The sequence below is a fragment of the Oncorhynchus mykiss genome, chromosome 2, assembly GCF_013265735.2.
Source record: "Oncorhynchus mykiss isolate Arlee chromosome 2, USDA_OmykA_1.1, whole genome shotgun sequence".
NCBI classification, from domain to species: Eukaryota; Metazoa; Chordata; class Actinopteri; order Salmoniformes; family Salmonidae; genus Oncorhynchus; species Oncorhynchus mykiss.
In genome coordinates, this window is record NC_048566.1 from 89,880,132 (window position 1) to 89,900,378 (window position 20,247).

Consider the following 20,247-nt stretch of genomic DNA (forward strand, 5'->3'; position numbering starts at 1 on the left):
TCGATGGTTCAGCTGCAGAACCATCTGAGGACCCATGACAAATATTTTCAATCTCCTGAGGGGGAATAGGTTTTGTTGTGTCCGCTTCACAACTGTCTTGGTGTGCTTGGACCATGTTAGTTTGTTGGTGATGTGGACACAAAGGAACTTGAAGCTCTCAACCTGCTCCACTGCAGTCCCGTCGATGAGAATGGGGGCGTGTTTGGTCCTCTTTTTCTGTAGTCCACAATCATCTCCTTTGTCTTGATCACGTTGAGGGAGAGGTTGTTGTCCTGGCACCACACTGCCCTGTCTCTGACCTCCTTCCTATAGGCGGGCTCGTTGTTGTCGGTGATTAGGCCTACCACTGTTGTGTCATCGGCAAATTTAATGATGGTGTTGGAGTCGTGCCTGGCCGTACAGTCATGAGTGAACAGGGAATACAGGAGGGGGCTGAGCACTCACGCCTGAGGGGCCCCTGTGTTGAGGATCAGCATGGCGGATGTGTTGTTACCTACCTTTACCACCTGGGGGCTTCCCGTCAGGAAGTCCAGGATCCAGTTGCAGAGGGAGGTGTTTAGTCCCAGGGTCCTTTGAGGGCACTATGGTGTTGAATAAGTAGCTAGCTGTGTGAACACTCCTAGAAAAAAGGGTTCCAAAAGGGATCTTCAGCTGTCCACATAGGAGAGCCCTTTTTGGTTCCAGGAAGAACCCTATTTTGTTCCAGGTAGAACTCTTTTGGGCTCCATGTAGAACCCTCTGTGGAAAGGGAAATGGAACCAAAAATGGTTCTAAATGGAACCAAAAATGGTTCTTCAAAGGGTTATCCTATGGGGACAGCTGAAGAACCCTTTAAGGTTTTTTCTAAAAGTGTAGTCAGCCCCTAGTAAGTCTCTCTTTCCAGCTGTGTCCTGTCTTCCATGCAGGAGGACCAGTTGAACTACTCCAGGGTGGTGCGTCAGTTCCACTACACGGTGTGGCCTGACCACGGCGTCCCAGAGACCACCCAGTCACTCATCCAGTTTGTCAGGACTGTCAGGGACTACATCAACAGGACCTCCGGGTCTGGGGCTACCGTGGCTCACTGCAGGTGGGTCCCCAACTCCCTAGGTCCTCCATTCAACACAAAACAACACTCTAGGACACACTGAGATATAGTGTATTGTCTTCCCTGAAGAAACGGTTATAGCTACAGCATGCAGTAATGACCAGGGTTGAGGTCAGTTCAATTTCAGTTCAAAAGAAATTGACTGAAATTATGTGGTCAAATTATATTTACCCTCTCCGTTTGGGTAGTGTGACTCAATTTTATCTGCCCTCCGACCCTCTCTCTCTTTCTTTCTCTCTCTGTCTCCCTCTCCTCCCTATGACAGTGCTGGCGTGGGCCGCACAGGCACCTTCATATCCCTGGACAGAGTGCTGCAGCAGCTGGACACCAAGGACACAGTGGACATCTACGGAGCTGTCTTCGACCTGCGTCTCCATCGCTCACACATGGTTCAGACTGAGGTGAGACTGTCTGTTGGGGTCCACTGGCTGTGTGTGTGTGTGTGTGAACCCCAGAACCCATGTTATGTAATAACATATCCTGTAATAACAGTTAGATTTCTGGATGTGGTCATTTTCTTTCCAGTGCCAGTATGCTTACCTGCACCAGTGTGTGAGGGACGTCCTCCGAGCCAGGAAGCTTCGCAGTGAGCAGGAGAACCCGCTCTACCCCATCTATGAGAATGTGAACCCTGACCCCCAACGAGGTAAGCCCTCACATTCCTTAGAACTCTCTGTATTGTCGTTCATAATTGGAAGACATCACAGATGATCTATTCTTTCAAATATTAGCCTGGTGCATGGTCCAGTCTGTTTGTGCTTAGCCAACTCCTGTCTGTGTTAGTAATATAATATACGCCATTTAGCAAATTATTTTATCCAAAGCGACTTACAGTTATGCTTGCATACATTGTATGTATGGGTGGTCCCGGGAATCAAACCCACTATCCTAGTGTAGCAAATGTGTATGACATGGCAAAGATAGTAGAGATGGCTACAACACATACAGTGTATAAGACCAGGTTACTTAATAAGCAACTATTTCAAACACACAATGCTGCTATGGTAGCACATATCTATGAGGTTTGGTAGTTGGCTGTCATCACAAATTATATTTTTTGTTTGTTTTTTTGCCAACAGATATGGTATATGCCAGTTATTAAAGATTGTAAGGACTACTGAAGGAGAGAAAAAAGAAAACAGTTTGTACTTTCACAAGTATAGCACTGCAGGGATACGTGGCAATTTTATTTTTCTACTATTTTTGTTGATTGTTCTTTCCAGATATTATTAAATATAGTAAAATGTATAGCTATTTAATTATATCAGATAATATGAAGTTTAACTGAATTGTATATACATGTCTTATATCTGTGTGTTTGTGTATATGCTTTACATTTGCATTGTTGGCATTTGTACACAGTTTTTTCAATTTTTTTTGTTAAGCTATCATTTGCACATTATTATGTGGCACAGACCAAAAAACATTATACACTGAAAACTGTAAAAAAAATCTAATAATACATCAATCAAATTCCTATAACAGTATTCACATATTCAATAAGTGTATAGGCTACTGTAACTTTCACAAGTCACTTTTCTGAAATGTTAGACAAAAATGATTTCTGTTTGAAGTTACACTTATTTTCATAAGCACTGAGGACATACATAAATATATGATATATGTATGTAGATGAATACATTATACATGTATTTGTAGATATTGTATAACTGTGATATATCGCTTGAATATAAAAAAGGATTATCATATGCGTTATGAAAGCACACCGTGTATGTTGTGTAATCCACATTTGTGTGTAGCCTATGTAAAATAAGATATGATGTATTTTATCATCATGTCATGGAACTACAAATCACACATCTGTAAATCCACAACCCTACATTGTCAACATGACTGTAATCATATGAGCGAATGATTGGATTCTGTGAATCGTTACACAAATGATAGTAGTTACTGAATGCAGTTTTCCCATGTTGCAATCAATGTAAGCCTGTAATAATATCAAGATGAGGGAATTAATATATTCTTCAAGTGTTTCAATAAAATACTTACATAACTGAAAAAAATATAATTGATATCATTTTTTATTCATATTATTAATGTATCTATGATTCATTGTCAATATTGATGTATGCTGGAGTCATGATTTGGTGGGATGCCACCAAGAGTAACAAACCTCATCCCCGCGCGTGCGCAGTTCACCACATCGAAAATGATTGCTTCAAACTCTCGGAAGTTTAGCCAAGTTGCTGTGATGTAGCTGGCCAGCTAGCTAGCTACATACATAACGTTAGCTAAAAGACGGTGCGACTAAGGTAAAATAGCTTATTTTATTGTTCCACTCCATATCGAGACATAAAGGATTATACATGGAATTACATCAATTTGCGTTCCAAAACAAGAATGGTAGCCACCTTTGGAAGAAGTTGTGATTGTTTTTTTTGGCGCTTTAGCAACCCAGAGGAAGGATGGTGGAGTTGAGCTAACACAACAGGCTAACGCTAGCTTAATATGCTATAGCAGAGCTAGCTAGCTTGGTTGCGATCGTTTGTGTCTGAAACGTTTGGAAGAACTACCCCATCAATTTGCCAGGGACTCGTATGTATCCGTTAATGTATTAGCAAAGAGATGCATTTGATTAATCTTAGTTTTTGACCAATTATTAATTAGCTAGCTAACGTTAGTTATCTTGGCTAGTAAAGTTAGGACTTAACCACCGTCCTCACGAGTCCGGAGAGCTAGCTAAGTAGTTAGCCAGAAAGCTACACATGAAGGTGCTACGCTAGTTTGTCCACACCGCGTCTAACCAATAGATGAATATACTATCGCTAAATGAACAATTCTATTAGTCATACCGTTTCATATCAATAAGGTAACTAAGTCAAAACCTTGTAATCTGATCTCATTTAAAAAAGCTTTGGCCCATGCTACTACAATGGAGTTAGCCACCGTAGCTAGCGAACGTTACATTTTTTTTTAAACTTGGAAGACACAAAGGCTAACTAGCTAGCTAACGCCAATTGTATCACACTAACTAGCTAGCTAACGCCAATTGTATCACACACTAGCTTGCTAGATCATCAGTTGTCAAATGTATTCGTCCAGCTAGCTACCTAACTTGGCTGACAGTGAACTGAATGTGTGCAGGGCAGGCCCACATTTTATGTTGGCATAGCAGATAAAGCATCATGACTGCTCCTCCTCAGCCTCGGAGGAAAGAACCAGGGATACTGGTGGCTGGATCTAGGTAAGAAAGAAACCCTCTGTTAATAAAGAGTTTGTCACTTTGTCTCTTTCACACCAATCACATGTAGCTAACTACAACTCCATGATGTTCATTCACTCACTGACACTGTATTGGCTCTAATGGTTTCACATTCCTTATCCCCCAGACATCAGATGGTGCTCTGAAGAAGCCATGGGAAGCTGCTTGAGCTGTCCAGAGAAGGAGTCAATCCCAGATAATCATCAAACCAAATTTAAGGTTGGTCTCTTGATCTGTTACAACAATCCTACTTCAATGGTGGGCCATTGCCGAGCTAAGTCAACCCAAATTCTAAGTATGACAGATTTCGCAACATGTAAAAAACAATCTGTGGACTTCCCACCTGAATTCATGGGAAATATTGTTTTCACAATGAATACCATCTTCAGTGCATTTCAGTGTAGACATGTTTGTGTTGACTGACACAGAGTGTTGTCTAAAGTTATTGTTCTGTTGCCAGGTGATAAATGTCGATGATGATGGGAATGAGCTGGGCTCGGGTGTGATGGAGCTGACAGAGGCAGAGCTGGTCCTCCACACCCATCGCCGTGACGATGTTAGGTGGCCTTACATGTGCCTGCGTCGCTATGGCTACGACTCCAACCTCTTCTCATTCGAGAGCGGCCACCGCTGCAAGACGGGACCAGGTCAACCAATAGAGATTTCCATTCCACACAAATATTGTTTTAACTTATTTTATTCGTTGATTTTGTCATTTTCAACAACCATTTTCGGCGTATGTCACTCCAAAGCTAACTAACGTATGTGGTGCCTCAGCTGCCTGGACAGGAGTATACATACAACGGTGTAATAATGTTGAAAATGTTATACACTGTGTTGTGGATCTAACATGAACCATGGTAAACATCAGAATACATTGAATCACATCTGCAACTAGGTCCATTAGGCCCCAACAACATCAGCTTTGTTGTTGATATATTGACTTGGCCCTGTCATTGATTATGCTGCAATGCCAATGACACATATGTCTGTGTGGTTATTTTTGGACTCCATCCATGCTTTCAAAAGGATGAGGACTGGTGGTGAGAGAGAGGGAGGGGTGGGGGTTGTGACAGGGGGGGTGGTTACTATGGGTTCCGGTAAGTCACACTCCTTGTGTTCGCACCTCATGCTGTGATGATGAATGACATAATACTGTGATTACCAGAAATATTAGTCAGAAATATAATCATTATGGCATCGTTGACTTAAGTATGGATTGGATGTCCATTTTAGTGATTCTTTTTCTGTGGTTACAGTATTGATGCCTGTGTCTGACTCTGTGTGGTGTTGTGCTGTGAGAGGGAGTTTTTTTGTTTGTTTTGTTGCACAAGCATAGCTGTGTGTTCTGTGTTTTCTCTTTGTGCATTATGCAGTGTTAGTTAGTTTGTCTCTATTGTTATGCTGTACTTATGGTAGTTCAAATAAAATTTTATTTGTCACACATACACATGGTTAGCAGATGTTAATGCGAGTGGAGCGAAATGCTTGTGCTTCTAGTTCCGACAATGCAGTAATAACCAACGAGTAATCTAACCTAACAATTCCACAACTACTACCTAGTAAAGGGATAAAGAATGTGTTCCTTATTGATATTTTGCTATCTTTTCCTTGTCCTATATCTCTACCACTCTGTTGCCTTCCCCTACCTAGTCCATTTAGATCAGTGATCACAAGGTAGACAAGGGCATAGGTTGGAAGACCCGATATGTACAAACCTTTTGTAAACATGAAGGTCTAAGCAGTGCTGATAGTGGTTGTGCGTCTCATTTGTCTGTATTGCGGTCGTGCGCCCATATGTGATTCCTGGGTTGTTTTTTGACTGCAATTTCACTGTTTTGACTGTGTTTTATTTGTTTCTTGTCTTTGCATTTGTTTGTGTGTTTTTAGGGATCTTTGCCTTCAAATGTGTGCGGGCAGAGGAGATCTTCAATATGCTGCAGGAGGTAATGCACAGCCACAGCATCAGTGTGGTGGAGGAGGCCGTGCTGGAGGCCAACCACCAGTCTGGTAAGACCTTATTCATCCTACAACTAGAACTGGCCCAATTATGAATACTTCTTCCCATACTTGCAATGACCTGAAATGCCCATTGCCATATATACAACACGGAAATATATATGATTTCCATGTTGCCGGACATTTGAGAAATGTACTGGACCTGCATTGGGTGCGTAACCTGATTAGGGTATTTCCCCCCCCCCCCCCAGTGCTCAGAATGGCAGAAATCGCATTTAGAATAAGGTAATTCATATTAACAGAACATGCAAGTCTAGGATGCGAAAATGTGCGGTCCGGTCCTTCTTACCCAATTCTGATGTGCTCTTTGAACATGTTAGAATAACTGTCCACATTTACTTTTCCATTTACTCAGCCAATTTAAAAAATATATTTACAGTTTACCTTTTATTTAACTAGGAAAGTCAGTTAAGAACAAATTCTTATTTTCAATGACGGCCTAGGAACAGTGGGTTCGTCTGCCTTGTTCAGGGGCAGAACGACAGATTTGTAACTTGTCAGCTGGGGGATTCGAACTTGCAACCTTCCGGTTACTAGTCCAATGCTCTAACCACTAGGCTACACTGCCGCCAATCACTAGAATATGTCAATCTACTATAGTTGAAAAGTTTAGGCTACCTATTCTTTTGTTTAGCTTGTCAAGAAAGAAATGGCCTGTTCCAAATAGTCTCTGGGACATTGTCCCCACTGACTCCCCCCAGTTCTTCCCTTCTCTATGTCTATCTAGCTCTGGGCTACTCTGTCCCCACCGTGCCCAATGGTGTCACCCGGATCCCTTCGGTGGGCGACACCCCCTCGCACCCCTCCACGCGCCACCCGTCTGTGGCCAGCACCCGCCTGCCCTCGGTGGGAGAGGAGTCCTCACACCCCCTGCTAGTGGCTGATGATGCGGTAAGAGAGCAACTCAACACCAAACTATATATTTTTTCTGGATAAAAGGGGCTTAGGTGGAGGTCGCGGGCTTGGCAGGTGTGTCTGAATTTTAAAGAACATTTTAGAGGCCCCCATCTTGGCGGTGTAAATACATTATTGCATTTGTAAACTAATTTCCTGCAATTCTATGCATTTTGCCATGGCTAATGCTGTGTTCTTTTGCTCAAGCATAACTAAATCTATACTGCTAAATTCAAATCTTTTTTTTTTTAACCTTTTATTTAACTAGGAAAGTCAGTTAAGAACAAATTCTTATTTACAATTCTACATTCCAAAATGGCGTAGCAGTCGGTCGTGTGTTGTTATTGGCTTTTTCTCTCCCTCGTATACGTTTAAATCTCACTTTCTATCTATGAACAAAATATACTTTCCTGCAACCCGCCTCATCCAATATGGTACGGATCTGCTATTTTTATTCCTTATAACTGAAACCTCCGTCAGCTAACTAGCTACTAGTCTTTGTTAGCCACGGCTAAAAGGTGGAGACACCTTTTAGCTCGGACACCACCAGCTTTAGCTCAGACAATACATGCCAGTCTGCACAGTGCAATATCAACCCAGAGCATATCGGACTGCTTCTCCCTGCCACATCACAGGATTCCTGCCACTCTGGATCATTACACCAGATCATTGCAACTAACTGCTACCAAGTGGCTACTGTTAGCTAACGCCTCTGTCCCGAAGCAAGCACCAGTTAGCCACGAGCTAGGCCCATATACCAGCAAATTCTAGGGCAACAATCCCTCTTTTGCCAATTGTGCTGGACCCTTTGTTGGTGACGCGGAGCCCCGCCGTTCCATCACGACTCGTCTGATGACGTGGTCGCCCGACGTGGTCTCAACGGGCTTTTCCTTTGTGATGTCGCCAAAGACCCATCTTCATGGTACCCCATTTTGTTTCTGTCGGCCCTAGCCTCGAACTCAGGTCCTGTATGTACCTAACTGACCCGCTCTGCCCTTTCATCGTCATTTAACCATTGCTGTCTTAGTTCTCCTGATCAACAGAGCAATCAGTCCCGCAGTCACTGTAAGGCCATCAGTCCCGCTCACCTTGCCTTAGATAGCTCTTTTGTCCCACCACCCACACATGCGGAAACCTCACCAGGCTTAACTGGTCCCACCAGAGACGAAACCTCTCTCATCGTCACTCAACGCCTAGGTTTACTTCCACTGTACTTTACCTCCATCCTACCATACCCTTGTCTGTACATTATGCCCTGAATGTATTCTACCACGCCCAGAAATCTGCTCCTTTTATTCTCTGTTCCCAACGCATTAGATGACCAGTTCTTATAGCCTTTAGCCGTACCCTTATCCTACTCCTCCTCTGTTCCTCTGGTGATGTAGAGGTTAACCCAGGCCCTGTAGACCCCAGTACCACACCTATTCCCCAGGCGCTATCATTTGTTGACTTCTGTAACTGTAAAAGCCTTGGTTTCATGCATGTTAACATCAGAAGCCTCCTCCCTAAGTTTGTTTTACTCACTGCTTTAGCACACTCCGCCAACCCGAAAGCAAAGGCTAGCTTTTTCAAACAGAAATTAGCGTCCTGCAGCACAAACTCCAAAATGTTCTGGGACACTGTAAAGTCCATGGAGAATAAGTGCACCTCCTCCCAGCTTCCCACTGCACTGAGGCTAGAAAGCAATATCATCACCGATAAATCCACGATAATCGAGAATTTCAATAAGCGTTTTTCTAGGGCTGACCATGCTTTCCACCTGGCTACCCCTACCCCGGCCAACAGCAACTTGCACAAGCCCCCACCCGCTTTTCCTTCACCCAAATCCAGATAGCTGATGTTCTGAAAGAGCTGCAAAATGTGGACCCCTACAAATCATCTGGGCTAGACAATCTGAAACCTCTCTTTCTAAAATTATCCTCCGCAATTGTTGCAGCCGCAATTACTATCCTGTTCAACCTCACTTTCGCATCGTCTGAGATCCCTAGAGATTGGAAAGCTGCCGCGGTCATCCCCCTCTTCAAAGGGGGAGAAACTCTAGATCCAAACTGTTATAGACCTACAGTTTAAGTCGAAAGTTTACATACACTTAAGTTGGAGTCATTAAAACTCATTTTTCAACCACTCCACAATTTTTTTGTGAACAAAATATAGTTTTGGCAAATCGGTTAGAACATCTACTTTGTGCATGACACAAGTAATTTTTCCAACAATTGTTTAGAGAGATTATTTCACTTATAATTCAAAGTATCACAATTCCAGTGGGTCAGAAGTTTACATACACTAAGTTGACTGCCTTTAAACAGCTTGGAAAATTCCAGAAAATGATGTCATGGCTTTAGATGTTTCTGATAGGCGAATTGACATAATTTGAGTCAATTGGAGGTGTACTTGTTGATGTATTTCAAGGCCTACCTTCAAACTCAGTGCCTCTTCGCTTGACATCATGGGAAAATCAAAATAAATCAGCCAAGACCTCAGAAAAACAAATTGTAGACCTCCACGAGTCTGGTTCATCCTTGAGGGCAATTTCTAAATTCCTGACGGTACCACGTTCATCTGTACAAACAATAGTAAGTATAAACACCATGGGACCACGCAGCCGTCATACCGCTCAGGGAGGAGACACGTTCTGTCTCCTAGAGATGAACGTACTTTGGTGTGAAAAGTGCAAATTAATCCCAGAACAACAGCAAAGGCCCTTGTGAATATGCTGGAGGAAACGGGTACAAAAGTATCTATATCCACAGTAAAACGAGTCCTATATCGACATAACCTGAAAGGCCGCTCAGCAAGGAAGAATCCACTGCTCCAAAACCACCATAAAAAAAGCAAGACTACGGTTTGCAACTGCACATGGGGACAAGGATCGTACTTTTTGGAGAAATGACCTCTGGTCTGATGAATTGTTTGGCCATAATGACCATCGTTATGTTTGGAGGAAAAGGGGGGAGGCTTGCAAGCCGAAGAACACCATCCCAACCGTGATGAATGGGGGTGGCAGCATCATGTTGTGAGGGTGCTTTGCTGCAGGAGGGACTGGTGCACTTCACAAAATAGATGGCATCATGAGGGAGGAAAATTATGTGGATATATTGAAGCAACACATCAGTCAGGAAGTTAAAGCTTGGTCGCAAATGGGTCTTCCAAATGGACAATGACCCCAAGCATACTTCCAAAGTTGTTGCAAAATGGCTTAAGGACAAACAAGTCAAGGTATTGGAGTGGCCATCACAAAGCCCTGACCTCAATCCTATAGAAAATGTGTGGGCAGAACTGAAAAGGTGTGTGCGAGCAAGGAGGCCTACAAACCTGACTGTTACACCAGCTCTGTCAGGAGGAAAGGGCCAAAATTCACCCAAATTATTGTGGGAAGCTTGTGGAAGGCTACCTGAAACATTTGATCCAAGTTAGACTATTTTAAAGTCAATGCTACACTAAATTCGTTTTTAGTATGTAAACTTCTGACCCACTGGGAATGTGGTGAAAGAAATAAAAGATGAAATAAATGTTCTGTACTATTATTCTTTTCACATTCTTAAAATAAGTGGTGATCCTAACTGGCCTAAGACAGGGAATTTTTACTGCAATTAAATGTCAGGAATTGTGAAAAACTGAGTTAAAATGTATTTGGCTAAGGTGTGTGTAAACTTCCGACTTCAACTGTATATCCATCCTGTCCTGCCTTTCTAAAGTCTTTGAAAGCCAAGTTAACAAAACAGATCACCAATCATAATTCTGCCGCATTGAAGGTCCCCAAGAACACAGGGGCCCCTATCATTTTTAAATGGAAGTTGTTTGGAATGTCCGAAATAATTTTCCTAGAGCTGGCCGCCTGGCCAAACTGAGCAATTCTGGGAGAAGGGCCTTTGTCAGGGAGGTGACCAAGAACCCGATGGTCACTGACAGAGCTTCAGAGTTCCTCTGTGGAAATGGAGAACCTTCCAGAAGAACAACCATCTCTGCAGCACTCCACCAATCAGGCCTTTATGGTAAAGTGGCCAGACGGAAGCCACTCCTCAGTAAAAGGCACGTGACAGCCCACTTGGAGATTCTCTGGTCTGATGAATCGAAGATTGAACTCTTTGGCCTGAATGCCAAGCGTCATGTCTAGAGGAAACCTGGCACCATCTCTACGGTGAAGCATGGTGGTGGCAGCATCATGCTAAGGAGATTTTTTTCAGAGGCAGGGACCGAGCAAAGTACAGACGCAGCTTGAGAGGATCTGCAGAGAAGAATGGGAGAAACTCCCCAAATACAGGTGTGCCAAGCTTGTAGCGTCATACCCAAGAAGACTCGAGGCTGTAATCACTGACAAAGGCGCTTCAACAAAGTACTGAGTAAAGTGTCTGAATACTTATGTCAATGTGATATAATTATTTGTATTTTTTATATATATTTGCAAACATTTTGAAAACCCTTTTGTTTTTGTTTTAAAAAAAAATCTATTTTACAATAAGTCTGTAATGTAACAAAATATGGAAAAAGTTAAGGGGTCTGAATACTTTCCAAATGCGCTGTATGTGAAAATGGCGCGTTTCTGTTTCCTAGTTAAAAAAAAAGAGTATAAGTGTTTCCAATGACATAAACCAATTAGTAGGCCATTTTTACTCATAATTGGTTCAAATCACACGATGCACACAGATGTCATTGGAAACACTTATCTTCCTCTATCTAACATAGAAACACACTATTTTCACATATGTTGCTGTTGGGGTGGTGCTGGAGATGATGAATATGAAATTCCCATTAAGCTGTTCTGCTTTCCAAACAAGATATGGACCTTGCTACAGTAGGCTAGCCAAGACAAATGCTAGGTGTCTTTGTAGCTTTCTTTTGGCAGACTATCAACAGTAGCCACTACTGAAGGTTTACTTCTATAAATCACTTTCCCTAAAATAATATCAGTAGGTAGATTGATGGGTGATAATTTTTGTTCTGGACAGCTCGCGTGTGCTGTGTCAAGGAATCCAACACATGTACTGTTTGAGTGCTTGAGAAGTTGTGACTCGTGGGAGCGTGGTGGTGCGTCAATGAATGGCCAATCATATTGTTAAAATACAAATAGCATGACTTTTCCATGTGTAGTCTAGTCTTCAATGGTGGACTGCGACAGAGCAGGTAAATGTGGAACTGGAATGTTAAAATGTTATTGTTTTTACTGGCCCCGGCCATAATGTTGGACTCTGATTACATTGTGTTGTATTACACCCACTAAACTTATTCCATGGATCCCTTGGCCAAAATAATGTTCATTTAAATTGAGAACCCTGTCCTAGACTAAAGAGAACATCCACTGTGACATTGATGGGTAATATGTAAAAGCTGCCGAGTTGGTGTGATGACAATGTTATATTAACCCCGTCTCCTGATCCGCCTACAGATCCACACCTATGTGAACACCACAGGTCTGCTGGATGACCAGCCTAGCCCTCTGACTGTTCCAGCCCCCCTGGACAGCCCCGACTCAGGCCAGTCCCAGTGTTCCCCTACACCCCCCCCTCCACGGGTAGCCAGACCAGAGCCTCTGCCCCCCATGCCCCAGCTCCAGGAAGAGCCCCAGGTACTGCTCGAGCCCCTGGGGGTGCGCTTCGTGCTGGGACCCACCCCTGTGCAGAAGAAGATGGCCAAGGGGAAGCAGTCTACTGGGGGTGGAGATGGAGAGGAGGCAGAGGAGGACCCAGAGTCCCCAGATCTCGGAGAGGGGGAGACAAACAGCCACACCGACACACACTGTGCCACAGAGGCCCCAGCCCTACTGGAGGGCCAGTCTCAGCCGCCCCACACACACTCCAACGGCACCTCTGTCGGGGTTACTGCCCCAATAACAGCCCCCCGCCTCCAACGCACGCCCCCCGACACCCTGCAGAATGTCAACAACTCAGCCCAGCGACGCACGGCCCTCTTGGACTATGAGAACCTCCCGGCTCTGCCGCCCGTTTGGGAGACCCGCAAGCCCAGCAACGAGGAGGTGGAGAACAATGGAGGCGGCCAGGGGGGGCTGAAGACGCCATCCCTCAACGGCTACAACCACCACCACCACTCCTACTCCCACCCCCTGTCAGCCTACCCCTCTCTTTCGGCCATGGAACCCTCCCACAACTACGTCAACACAGAGAATGTGACGGCTCCTCTCAGCGCCCGCTGTGCCCCCGACATGGTACGCCGCCGCACCGACGGACCCACCATCTTCAACTTTGACTTCCGCCGGCCGTTGGGGCTGCTGTGTCAGGAGCCTCCCAAGACGCTCAACTACATCGAGGTGGAGATGGAATCTACCACCACCTCTTCATCCGCAGCTGCCAAGGGTGCCTCCTCAGACACCAGCAATCCCCACACACCCCGCACCCCCACCTCGCCGCTGCCACCTACCACCCCCACGCGCCGCACCGAGCTCTACGCCTTCATTGACATCGAGCGCACCGCCGCCATGTCAAGCCTGCAGAAGGCTCGGCCGCGCGACGACGGAACGTCGAGGAAAACGCGGCACAATAGCACGGAGCTGCCCACCAAAAGCACTGTCTGACTGAACGGATCCTCCTTGCACCTTTTTCTACTATGAACCCCTTTAGAAAAAAAATATGAAAAAAATGTGAAGGCAGTCTACACAGGGGACTTTCTTAATAAACACAGGCCATGGAGACATTGGAAATGTATTCAAAGAGACTCCAGAAATCGGTCTTAAATGAGATTTAAACAGACTTTCTGTTGTGTGTGGTTGGTTACCAAAGTAGGTACTTACTTGCGATATACCAATTTATTCCTATGGTAATATAATACCTCTTCTCCTTCACTCATTCTTCAGTGCATTTGGGTTGTTTATTATGTTAATAAGACTGGACTGCATTCCTCCTCACCCCCCCCCCCCCCCCCCCCCCCCTTTCTATTGGTACAAATCAGAATTTTTGAACAAAGCATTCCATTTAGCCATTTTGAATGATATGATTCACTACATGCATTGCTGCTGTAATTTCAGTATCTGAGGATTACATGGTACACTACATGTTTCTGACTATGTACATTAGATCCTGGCACAATAAATGTCTGTTCTGTTTTTATGTATTCAACCCATCAATTGCCCCCCCCCCCCCCCCCCCTTAGTCCTAGATGACCTAGCACTGATTCTAGTACTAAACTCGATATGAATATACGGCATGTTTCTCTGTCTAGGCATTGCTGACGTATGCCAGATCTTATAACGCCCGGATAGGTATTTTACGTATTGGTAAAACACATAGGTTCTAACAATCTGGTGCACGACGGCACGCCACCATTGGTTGATGCACGCAGCGTCGGAGCGGGGAACGCAACCCAAGTTTTGATGCAGTTTTGAGACTTGGTATTGGGTATGAGTCGTTGTGTAAATGACAGGATGTGGTTCGATATCCCTCTTGTTAATTATATTTGAACAAATCAGATTATGTCATCTGATATCTGTGCAGTTCTAATTTGGCTGTCAGCCCTTCAATTTATGATATTCTTTAGCGACAAGGTTCTTTTTGTGGGTATTTATAGTGGAGCTGTCCCATCACAAAAGAAAATTGAGCCAGTCAACTCACTAGCCAACTGATTGTTCAAGATGTCACCAATAGTGAAGGAGCTAGGCACAACAGGGTGCCTTTAAGAAAAATGTTTTTTTACAATATGACGTTTAGGGCTCTGTTCGATATGTATCGCGGAAGTTCGACGTTAGTGTGATGGAAACTTCAAAGCAATGTTTCTGCATTTAACGTCAACGCTGCATATGTCTGCTCAATTGGAAATTACCTTTACATTGCTATTACGCTATTTGTAACACTTAAGCAAGCTTTTAAGAGCTACTGCCCCTAAAAACCAACTAATCGATTTGAAAACGACCAGAAACATGTATTAGTGTCAAAATAGTAACTGGGATCATTTTTGACAAAGTCAGTCCCCTTTAAAACGGAGTTTGGGACACCGCCGGACCGCTCATTATTAGCATTTGCGCGGGTGTAGGTGAACAAGCAGCTGACCCGCACCACTAGTGTGAGTGCCCTGAGAAGGAAGCTATATCATGCGGAATATGTGGTTGGAGTTCGTTGGTCCCCCGTGGTGGTGAGTACTATATACATGTAGCTAGACCATAGACTGATGGTCATTATTGCTAACTAGCTGACGAACGTTATTCTGCCTCAATACCACTCCGATTTGGCTTGGAAACACAAACGTTTCAAAAGAAGGCAAATCATTAGTAGGATACCCTTTTTGTCGTGATTGTGATGTTGCCAGATTGACTTTAGATGCATTATAACTTTACCCAGTTTACTAAAATTGAGGGACCACCATATGAGCTATTTATTTATTTTGCTAGCAACAGTAACGTCAATGGCAACTTCTCTAAAGTAAATTTGACATATGGCAAAGTTGTTTCATACTAATTATTTAGCAGTTTCATCGTATTTCCATGCCACTATTACATTATCCTCCGAGCTGCAATCCATGTCTTGGGCACAAATAAATATTGAATGCAGCTGGTGGTACTAGCTAACTAATGTATGACCACAACAGTGTACTAACTAACAACAAACTCCAACATGTCACAGTTGGTTGCATAGTATAACTGCGCCACCGGCCTGAATTCAATCCAATCTGGAGCCAATCAGTCTAGCATCCAAAGGAGATTACGTTATTTCTCGAGCTATGTTTATAATTGAGGGTTGGTGGATTACTTTAAGGGACATTTCCATTCCCTATATAACACAAGACACTGCGATAACATTCACCCCCCACTGCCGCACCTCATGTAGTCAATTCTCTAATCAGACACTGGGGGTACCAACCATACTCTGGAATTCTTATTTTCACATTGCCAAAACCTCATCATCCCTCAACAACTTCAAGCGAAGACTGGGTCAGCCTGCTGAACCAAACTACTCAGTGATCTCCTTCATATAGCCCAACTCACACACACATTTAAACAAAACATATGTTTATTTTGTGATTGTTTCAGGTCATTTGTACATTTGATTAGTGTGTTAACTAACCTTTTATTTTTGTATCTAGTTTTTTTGGGGTGAGGTGTTTATTTCAGCTCTTCTAAAACCTGCACACGGTTTATTTTTTATCAGTTTTCTTTGATGCAAATCAATTCAACCTTAAACTAAATGACAATTATTGACCCAGTTTTTATTTAAGACAAAGTGCACAGTTGAGGGCCAAACTGATCCTCTGGTTATGAACAGATGCCAGGACCTACCAGAAGGAGAAAAGGTAGGTATCATAAAATGTCCAGGAATGTGATTGCAATGGTTTAGTGACCGCCAAAAACGATTTCCTTCACTGTTCACAAAGGTTGTCAGTTACGACCTCAGAATACCTCACAAGTACCCTTGTGACACCTCCGTTGTATCCCTCGACTCCAATGAAAAGGACACGCCATCATAAGGCTTCCGACAGACGGCTTCGTCAACAACAGGTAAATGTTACGTGAAAAGTTGCATTAGTAAATACCCAGCCAAGCAGATACTAGTAGTAATTGTGAAGTGCAGTCTTGTTCAAAGCTCAACATTTTTTATTCATTTAACCTTAACTAGGCAAGTCAGTTGAGAACAAATTCTTATTTACAATGATGGCCAAACTCTAACGACGCTGGGCCAATTGTGCGCGACCCTATGGGACTTCCGGTTATGATACAGCCTGGAATCGAACTAGGGTCTGTAGTGAGTCCTCTAGCACTGAGGTGCAGTGTCTTAGATTGCTGCGCCACTCGGGAGCCCATAGTACCAGTTTGTCATATTAGCTATCCAACCTGCCATTGGTAATAGAATAGTGACTGTGTGTGTGTTCAAGATGCAAGATGAAGTCCAGTCTGGATACAGATTTCTCTGAATGGAAAGAGTCCTGGTATTCTGCATGAACATTTTACAAGACAAAATTTACTGAGTTAAAAACTCTATTCTGCAACCAGGATCAGGAAACTCCTCTACCCTCTGTTCGACTCCTAGCAACGGGACCTGAAGAACTAATATCCTTTATTTCTCAGAAAATTGGTTGAACAAGGACATGGATAATATTCTAGCTGTTTTTTTGATACATTGGCAGGACAACGGCAGCGTCGGGTAAGCTCAAGGAGGCTGGTGCGTACTCTCCATTAAGGAAGTCTAGGTGTTGCCGCCTGAGCTGGAATATCAAATCAAAATCAAATCAAATTTATACAGCCCTTCGTACATCAGCTGAGATCTCAAAGTGCTGTACAGAAACCCAGCCTAAAACCCCAAACAGCAAGCAATGCAGGTGTAGAAGCACGGTGGCTAGGAAAAACTCCCTAGAAAGGCCAAAACCTAGGAAGAAACCAGTCCTCTTCTGGCTGTGCCGGGTGGTGATTATAACAGAACATGGCCAAGATGTTCAAATGTTCATAAATGACCAGCATGGTCGAATAATAATAAGGCAGAACAGTTGAAACTGGAGCAGCAGCACGGTCAGGTGGACTGGGGACAGCAAGGAGTCATCATGTCAGGTAGTCCTGGGGCATGGTCCTAGGGCTCAGGTCCTCTGAGAGAGAGAGAGAAAGAAGGAGAGAATTAGAGAACGCACACTTAGATTCACACAGGACACCGAATAGGACAGGAGAAGTACTCCAGATATAACAAACTGACCCTAGCCCCCCCGACAAACTACTGCAGCATAAATACTGGAGGCTGAGACAGGAGGGGTCAGGAGACACCCCCGGACAGGGCCAAACAGGAAGGATATAACCCCACCCACTTTGCCAAAGCACAGCCCCCACACCACTAGAGGGATATCTTCAACCACCAACTTACCATCCTGAGACAAGGCTGAGTATAGCCCACAAAGATCTCTTCCATGGCACAACCCAAGGGGGGGCGCCAACCCAGACAGGACGACCACATCAGTGAATCAACCCACTCAGGTGACGCACCCCTTCCAGGGACGGCAATACCTCATAAGCTATGACCATACTATTTACCAACGGTTTTCATCTATTTTTCGTAACTGTCTATTTACCACCAAACTGATGCTGGCACTAAGACCACACTCAACGAGCTGTATAGGAGCCATAAGCAAACAAGAACATGCTCATCCAGGGGTGGCACTACTAGCGGCCGGTGATTTTAATGCAGATATACTGATATCAGTCACCCCTCATTTATACCAGCATGTCACTTGTGCAACTAGAGGCGAAAAAAAAAAAAACTACATCACCTTTACTCCACAAACGCATACAAAGCTCCTTCTCGCCCTCCATTTGGCAAATCTGACCATAATTCCATCCTTCTAATTCCTGTTTACAAGCAAAAACTACCAGCATTCAATGAGCTGCACAGCGACATGAGCTAAATGCCTTCTATGCTCACTTCTAAGCAAGCAACAGTGAACGATAAACACCATCATCCCAGACACCCTGGACCCGGGTGTGTCAACCTGGCCATAGTCTTGATCTTATCCGACAGTTGATAGTCAGATTGGATGATACTAAATGTTTTAATATGCCTAGAGGTAAAAATACCTCCCTGCATGTTTATAGACCAAAAAAGCTGCAGATTAGCGTCCTTAACTTTGCTGTCACTCTGTCATAATGCACAAAGGTAGTTAATATTTTTCCCCACCCTCACCCAACTTGTTAGATATTATGCACATTGATAGCAGCAATCTAAAGGATCAGACAGAAATATCCGAGAAGTGATGGCGTAATTATGGAGCGACTAGACAGAGAAATACACCTTTGCTCGATCCAATCAGAGCAGCAGGATCAACTTACAGCCCACCCTTCTCTTTACAGACAAGCAAACTACCCAGTTGAGTTAGTTGTAGCACCTCACATTTGATTGAAAGAGTTGAGCTGGCACCCGAAAATATTTTCCACCCCAATTTTGATATTGTCTCGTCGCTGCAACTCCAACGGGCTATGGAGAGGTGAAGGTGGAGCCATGCGTCCTCCGAAACAGGACCCACCTAACCGCGCTCCTTAATACCTGCCAGCTTAACCCGGAAGCCAGCTGCAACAATGTGTCGGAGGAAACGCCATTCAACGGACAACCGGAGTCAGCCTGGGAGGCACCCGGACCGCCACAAGAAGTCGCTAGGGCGAGGCCAAGTAAAGCCCCCCCTCGGTCAAGCCCTCCCCTAACCCAGACGACGCTGGGCCAATTGTGCTCCGTCCTATGGGACTCCTGGCCACGGCCAATTGTGGCACAGCCCGGGAATGAACCCGGGTCTGTAGTAACGCCTTGGACCGCTACGGCACTTGGGAGGCCCCCAGAAAATATCTTTACGATAGAGGATAATTACAAAAAAAAACTCTTGACAACTGTATCAGGAAAATTGCCGATACTCGTTTTGTTCGACTACTCGGCACTCGCATACCGACCCAACAGATAGCACTCCACACTGCCCTTTCCCACTTGGACAAAAGGAACACCTGTGAGAATGCTGTTCATTGACCAACTCAGCATTCAACACTATAGTGCCCTCCAAGCTCATCACTACGCTAAGGACCCCGGGACAGGACACCTACAGATGGCGAGGCAACAACACATCTGCCACACTGACCCTCAACACGGGGGCCCCTCAGGGGTTCGTGCTTAGTCTCCTCCTGTACTCCCTGCCATAAGACTGCTAAATGCTTTGTCCAGGTAGCTATTCGGTTAACTAATTGACATGCACTCGTCACACAGGCTGCCGCTACGGTTCACCACCTGTCACTTTATTCCTAGTTATATGTACACCTCAATTACCTCATACACCTCTGCACATACACTCGGTACTGTTACCCTTTGTATATAGCAAAGTTATCATTACTCAATGTATCTTACCTTGCTTTAGTTCTTTATTTTTTGCTCTGCATTGTTAGGAAGGGTCCATAAGTAAGCATTTCACTTGTCGTTTACGATGCATGATGAATAAATTTGGTGGCCGCCCGCATTTCTTGAGCAAGCCAAAAAGAGGTTAAATGAGCGGGTGCAGTTCCCCTTCAACTCTGCCAAAAAAGCTGGCTCCAATTTTTCCCTTCCTTGAGGGTTGCTTACATTTGGTGAAA

The 20,247-nt window shown here is 44.2% G+C and overlaps 2 protein-coding genes across 6 annotated transcripts in view; both read left to right on the plus strand.

The window, feature by feature from the left end:
• Nucleotides 1-3,114, plus strand: part of LOC110499409 (receptor-type tyrosine-protein phosphatase beta) — a 52,324-nt gene extending 49,210 nt beyond the window's left edge. For all 4 annotated transcript variants that reach the window (XM_036958605.1, XM_036958598.1, XM_036958594.1 and 1 more), the window contains 4 exons: nucleotides 906-1,069; nucleotides 1,353-1,488; nucleotides 1,613-1,733; nucleotides 2,167-3,114. In XM_036958605.1, the coding sequence (XP_036814500.1) occupies nucleotides 906-1,069; nucleotides 1,353-1,488; nucleotides 1,613-1,733; nucleotides 2,167-2,189 (444 nt within the window). In that variant the 3' untranslated portion in view covers nucleotides 2,190-3,114. The remainder of the gene's footprint in view (nucleotides 1-905; nucleotides 1,070-1,352; nucleotides 1,489-1,612; nucleotides 1,734-2,166) is intronic.
• A 111-nt stretch (nucleotides 3,115-3,225) lies between these two features.
• LOC110499418 (fibroblast growth factor receptor substrate 2) lies at nucleotides 3,226-14,288 on the plus strand. Of its 2 annotated transcripts, XM_021576555.2 has the most exons (7): nucleotides 3,226-3,363; nucleotides 4,196-4,295; nucleotides 4,441-4,532; nucleotides 4,774-4,960; nucleotides 6,204-6,323; nucleotides 7,060-7,223; nucleotides 12,610-14,288. In XM_021576555.2, exons 3-7 carry the CDS (start codon nucleotides 4,467-4,469, stop codon nucleotides 13,750-13,752), a joined length of 1,680 nt encoding a protein of 559 aa, XP_021432230.1. In that variant the 5' UTR covers nucleotides 3,226-3,363; nucleotides 4,196-4,295; nucleotides 4,441-4,466; the 3' UTR covers nucleotides 13,753-14,288. The 2 variants fall into 2 exon arrangements, with proteins under 2 accessions (XP_021432230.1, XP_021432240.1); XM_021576565.2 differs by lacking the exons at nucleotides 3,226-3,363; nucleotides 4,196-4,295; nucleotides 4,441-4,532 and having other exon boundaries at nucleotides 4,820-4,960; nucleotides 5,343-6,323.
• The last annotated feature ends 5,959 nt before the right edge of the window (nucleotides 14,289-20,247 follow it).

Excerpts from the sequence above, each read along its gene's own strand:
- LOC110499418 (XM_021576555.2), top strand. The coding sequence starts at position 4,467 with ATGGGAAGCTGCTTGAGCTGTCCAGAGAAGGAGTCAATCCCAGATAAT. Across the intron at positions 4,533-4,773 it reads ATCATCAAACCAAATTTAAG|GTGATAAATGTCGATGATGA; the intron begins GTTGGTCTCTTG and ends TTCTGTTGCCAG. Across the intron at positions 6,324-7,059 it reads GGAGGCCAACCACCAGTCTG|CTCTGGGCTACTCTGTCCCC; the intron begins GTAAGACCTTAT and ends ATGTCTATCTAG.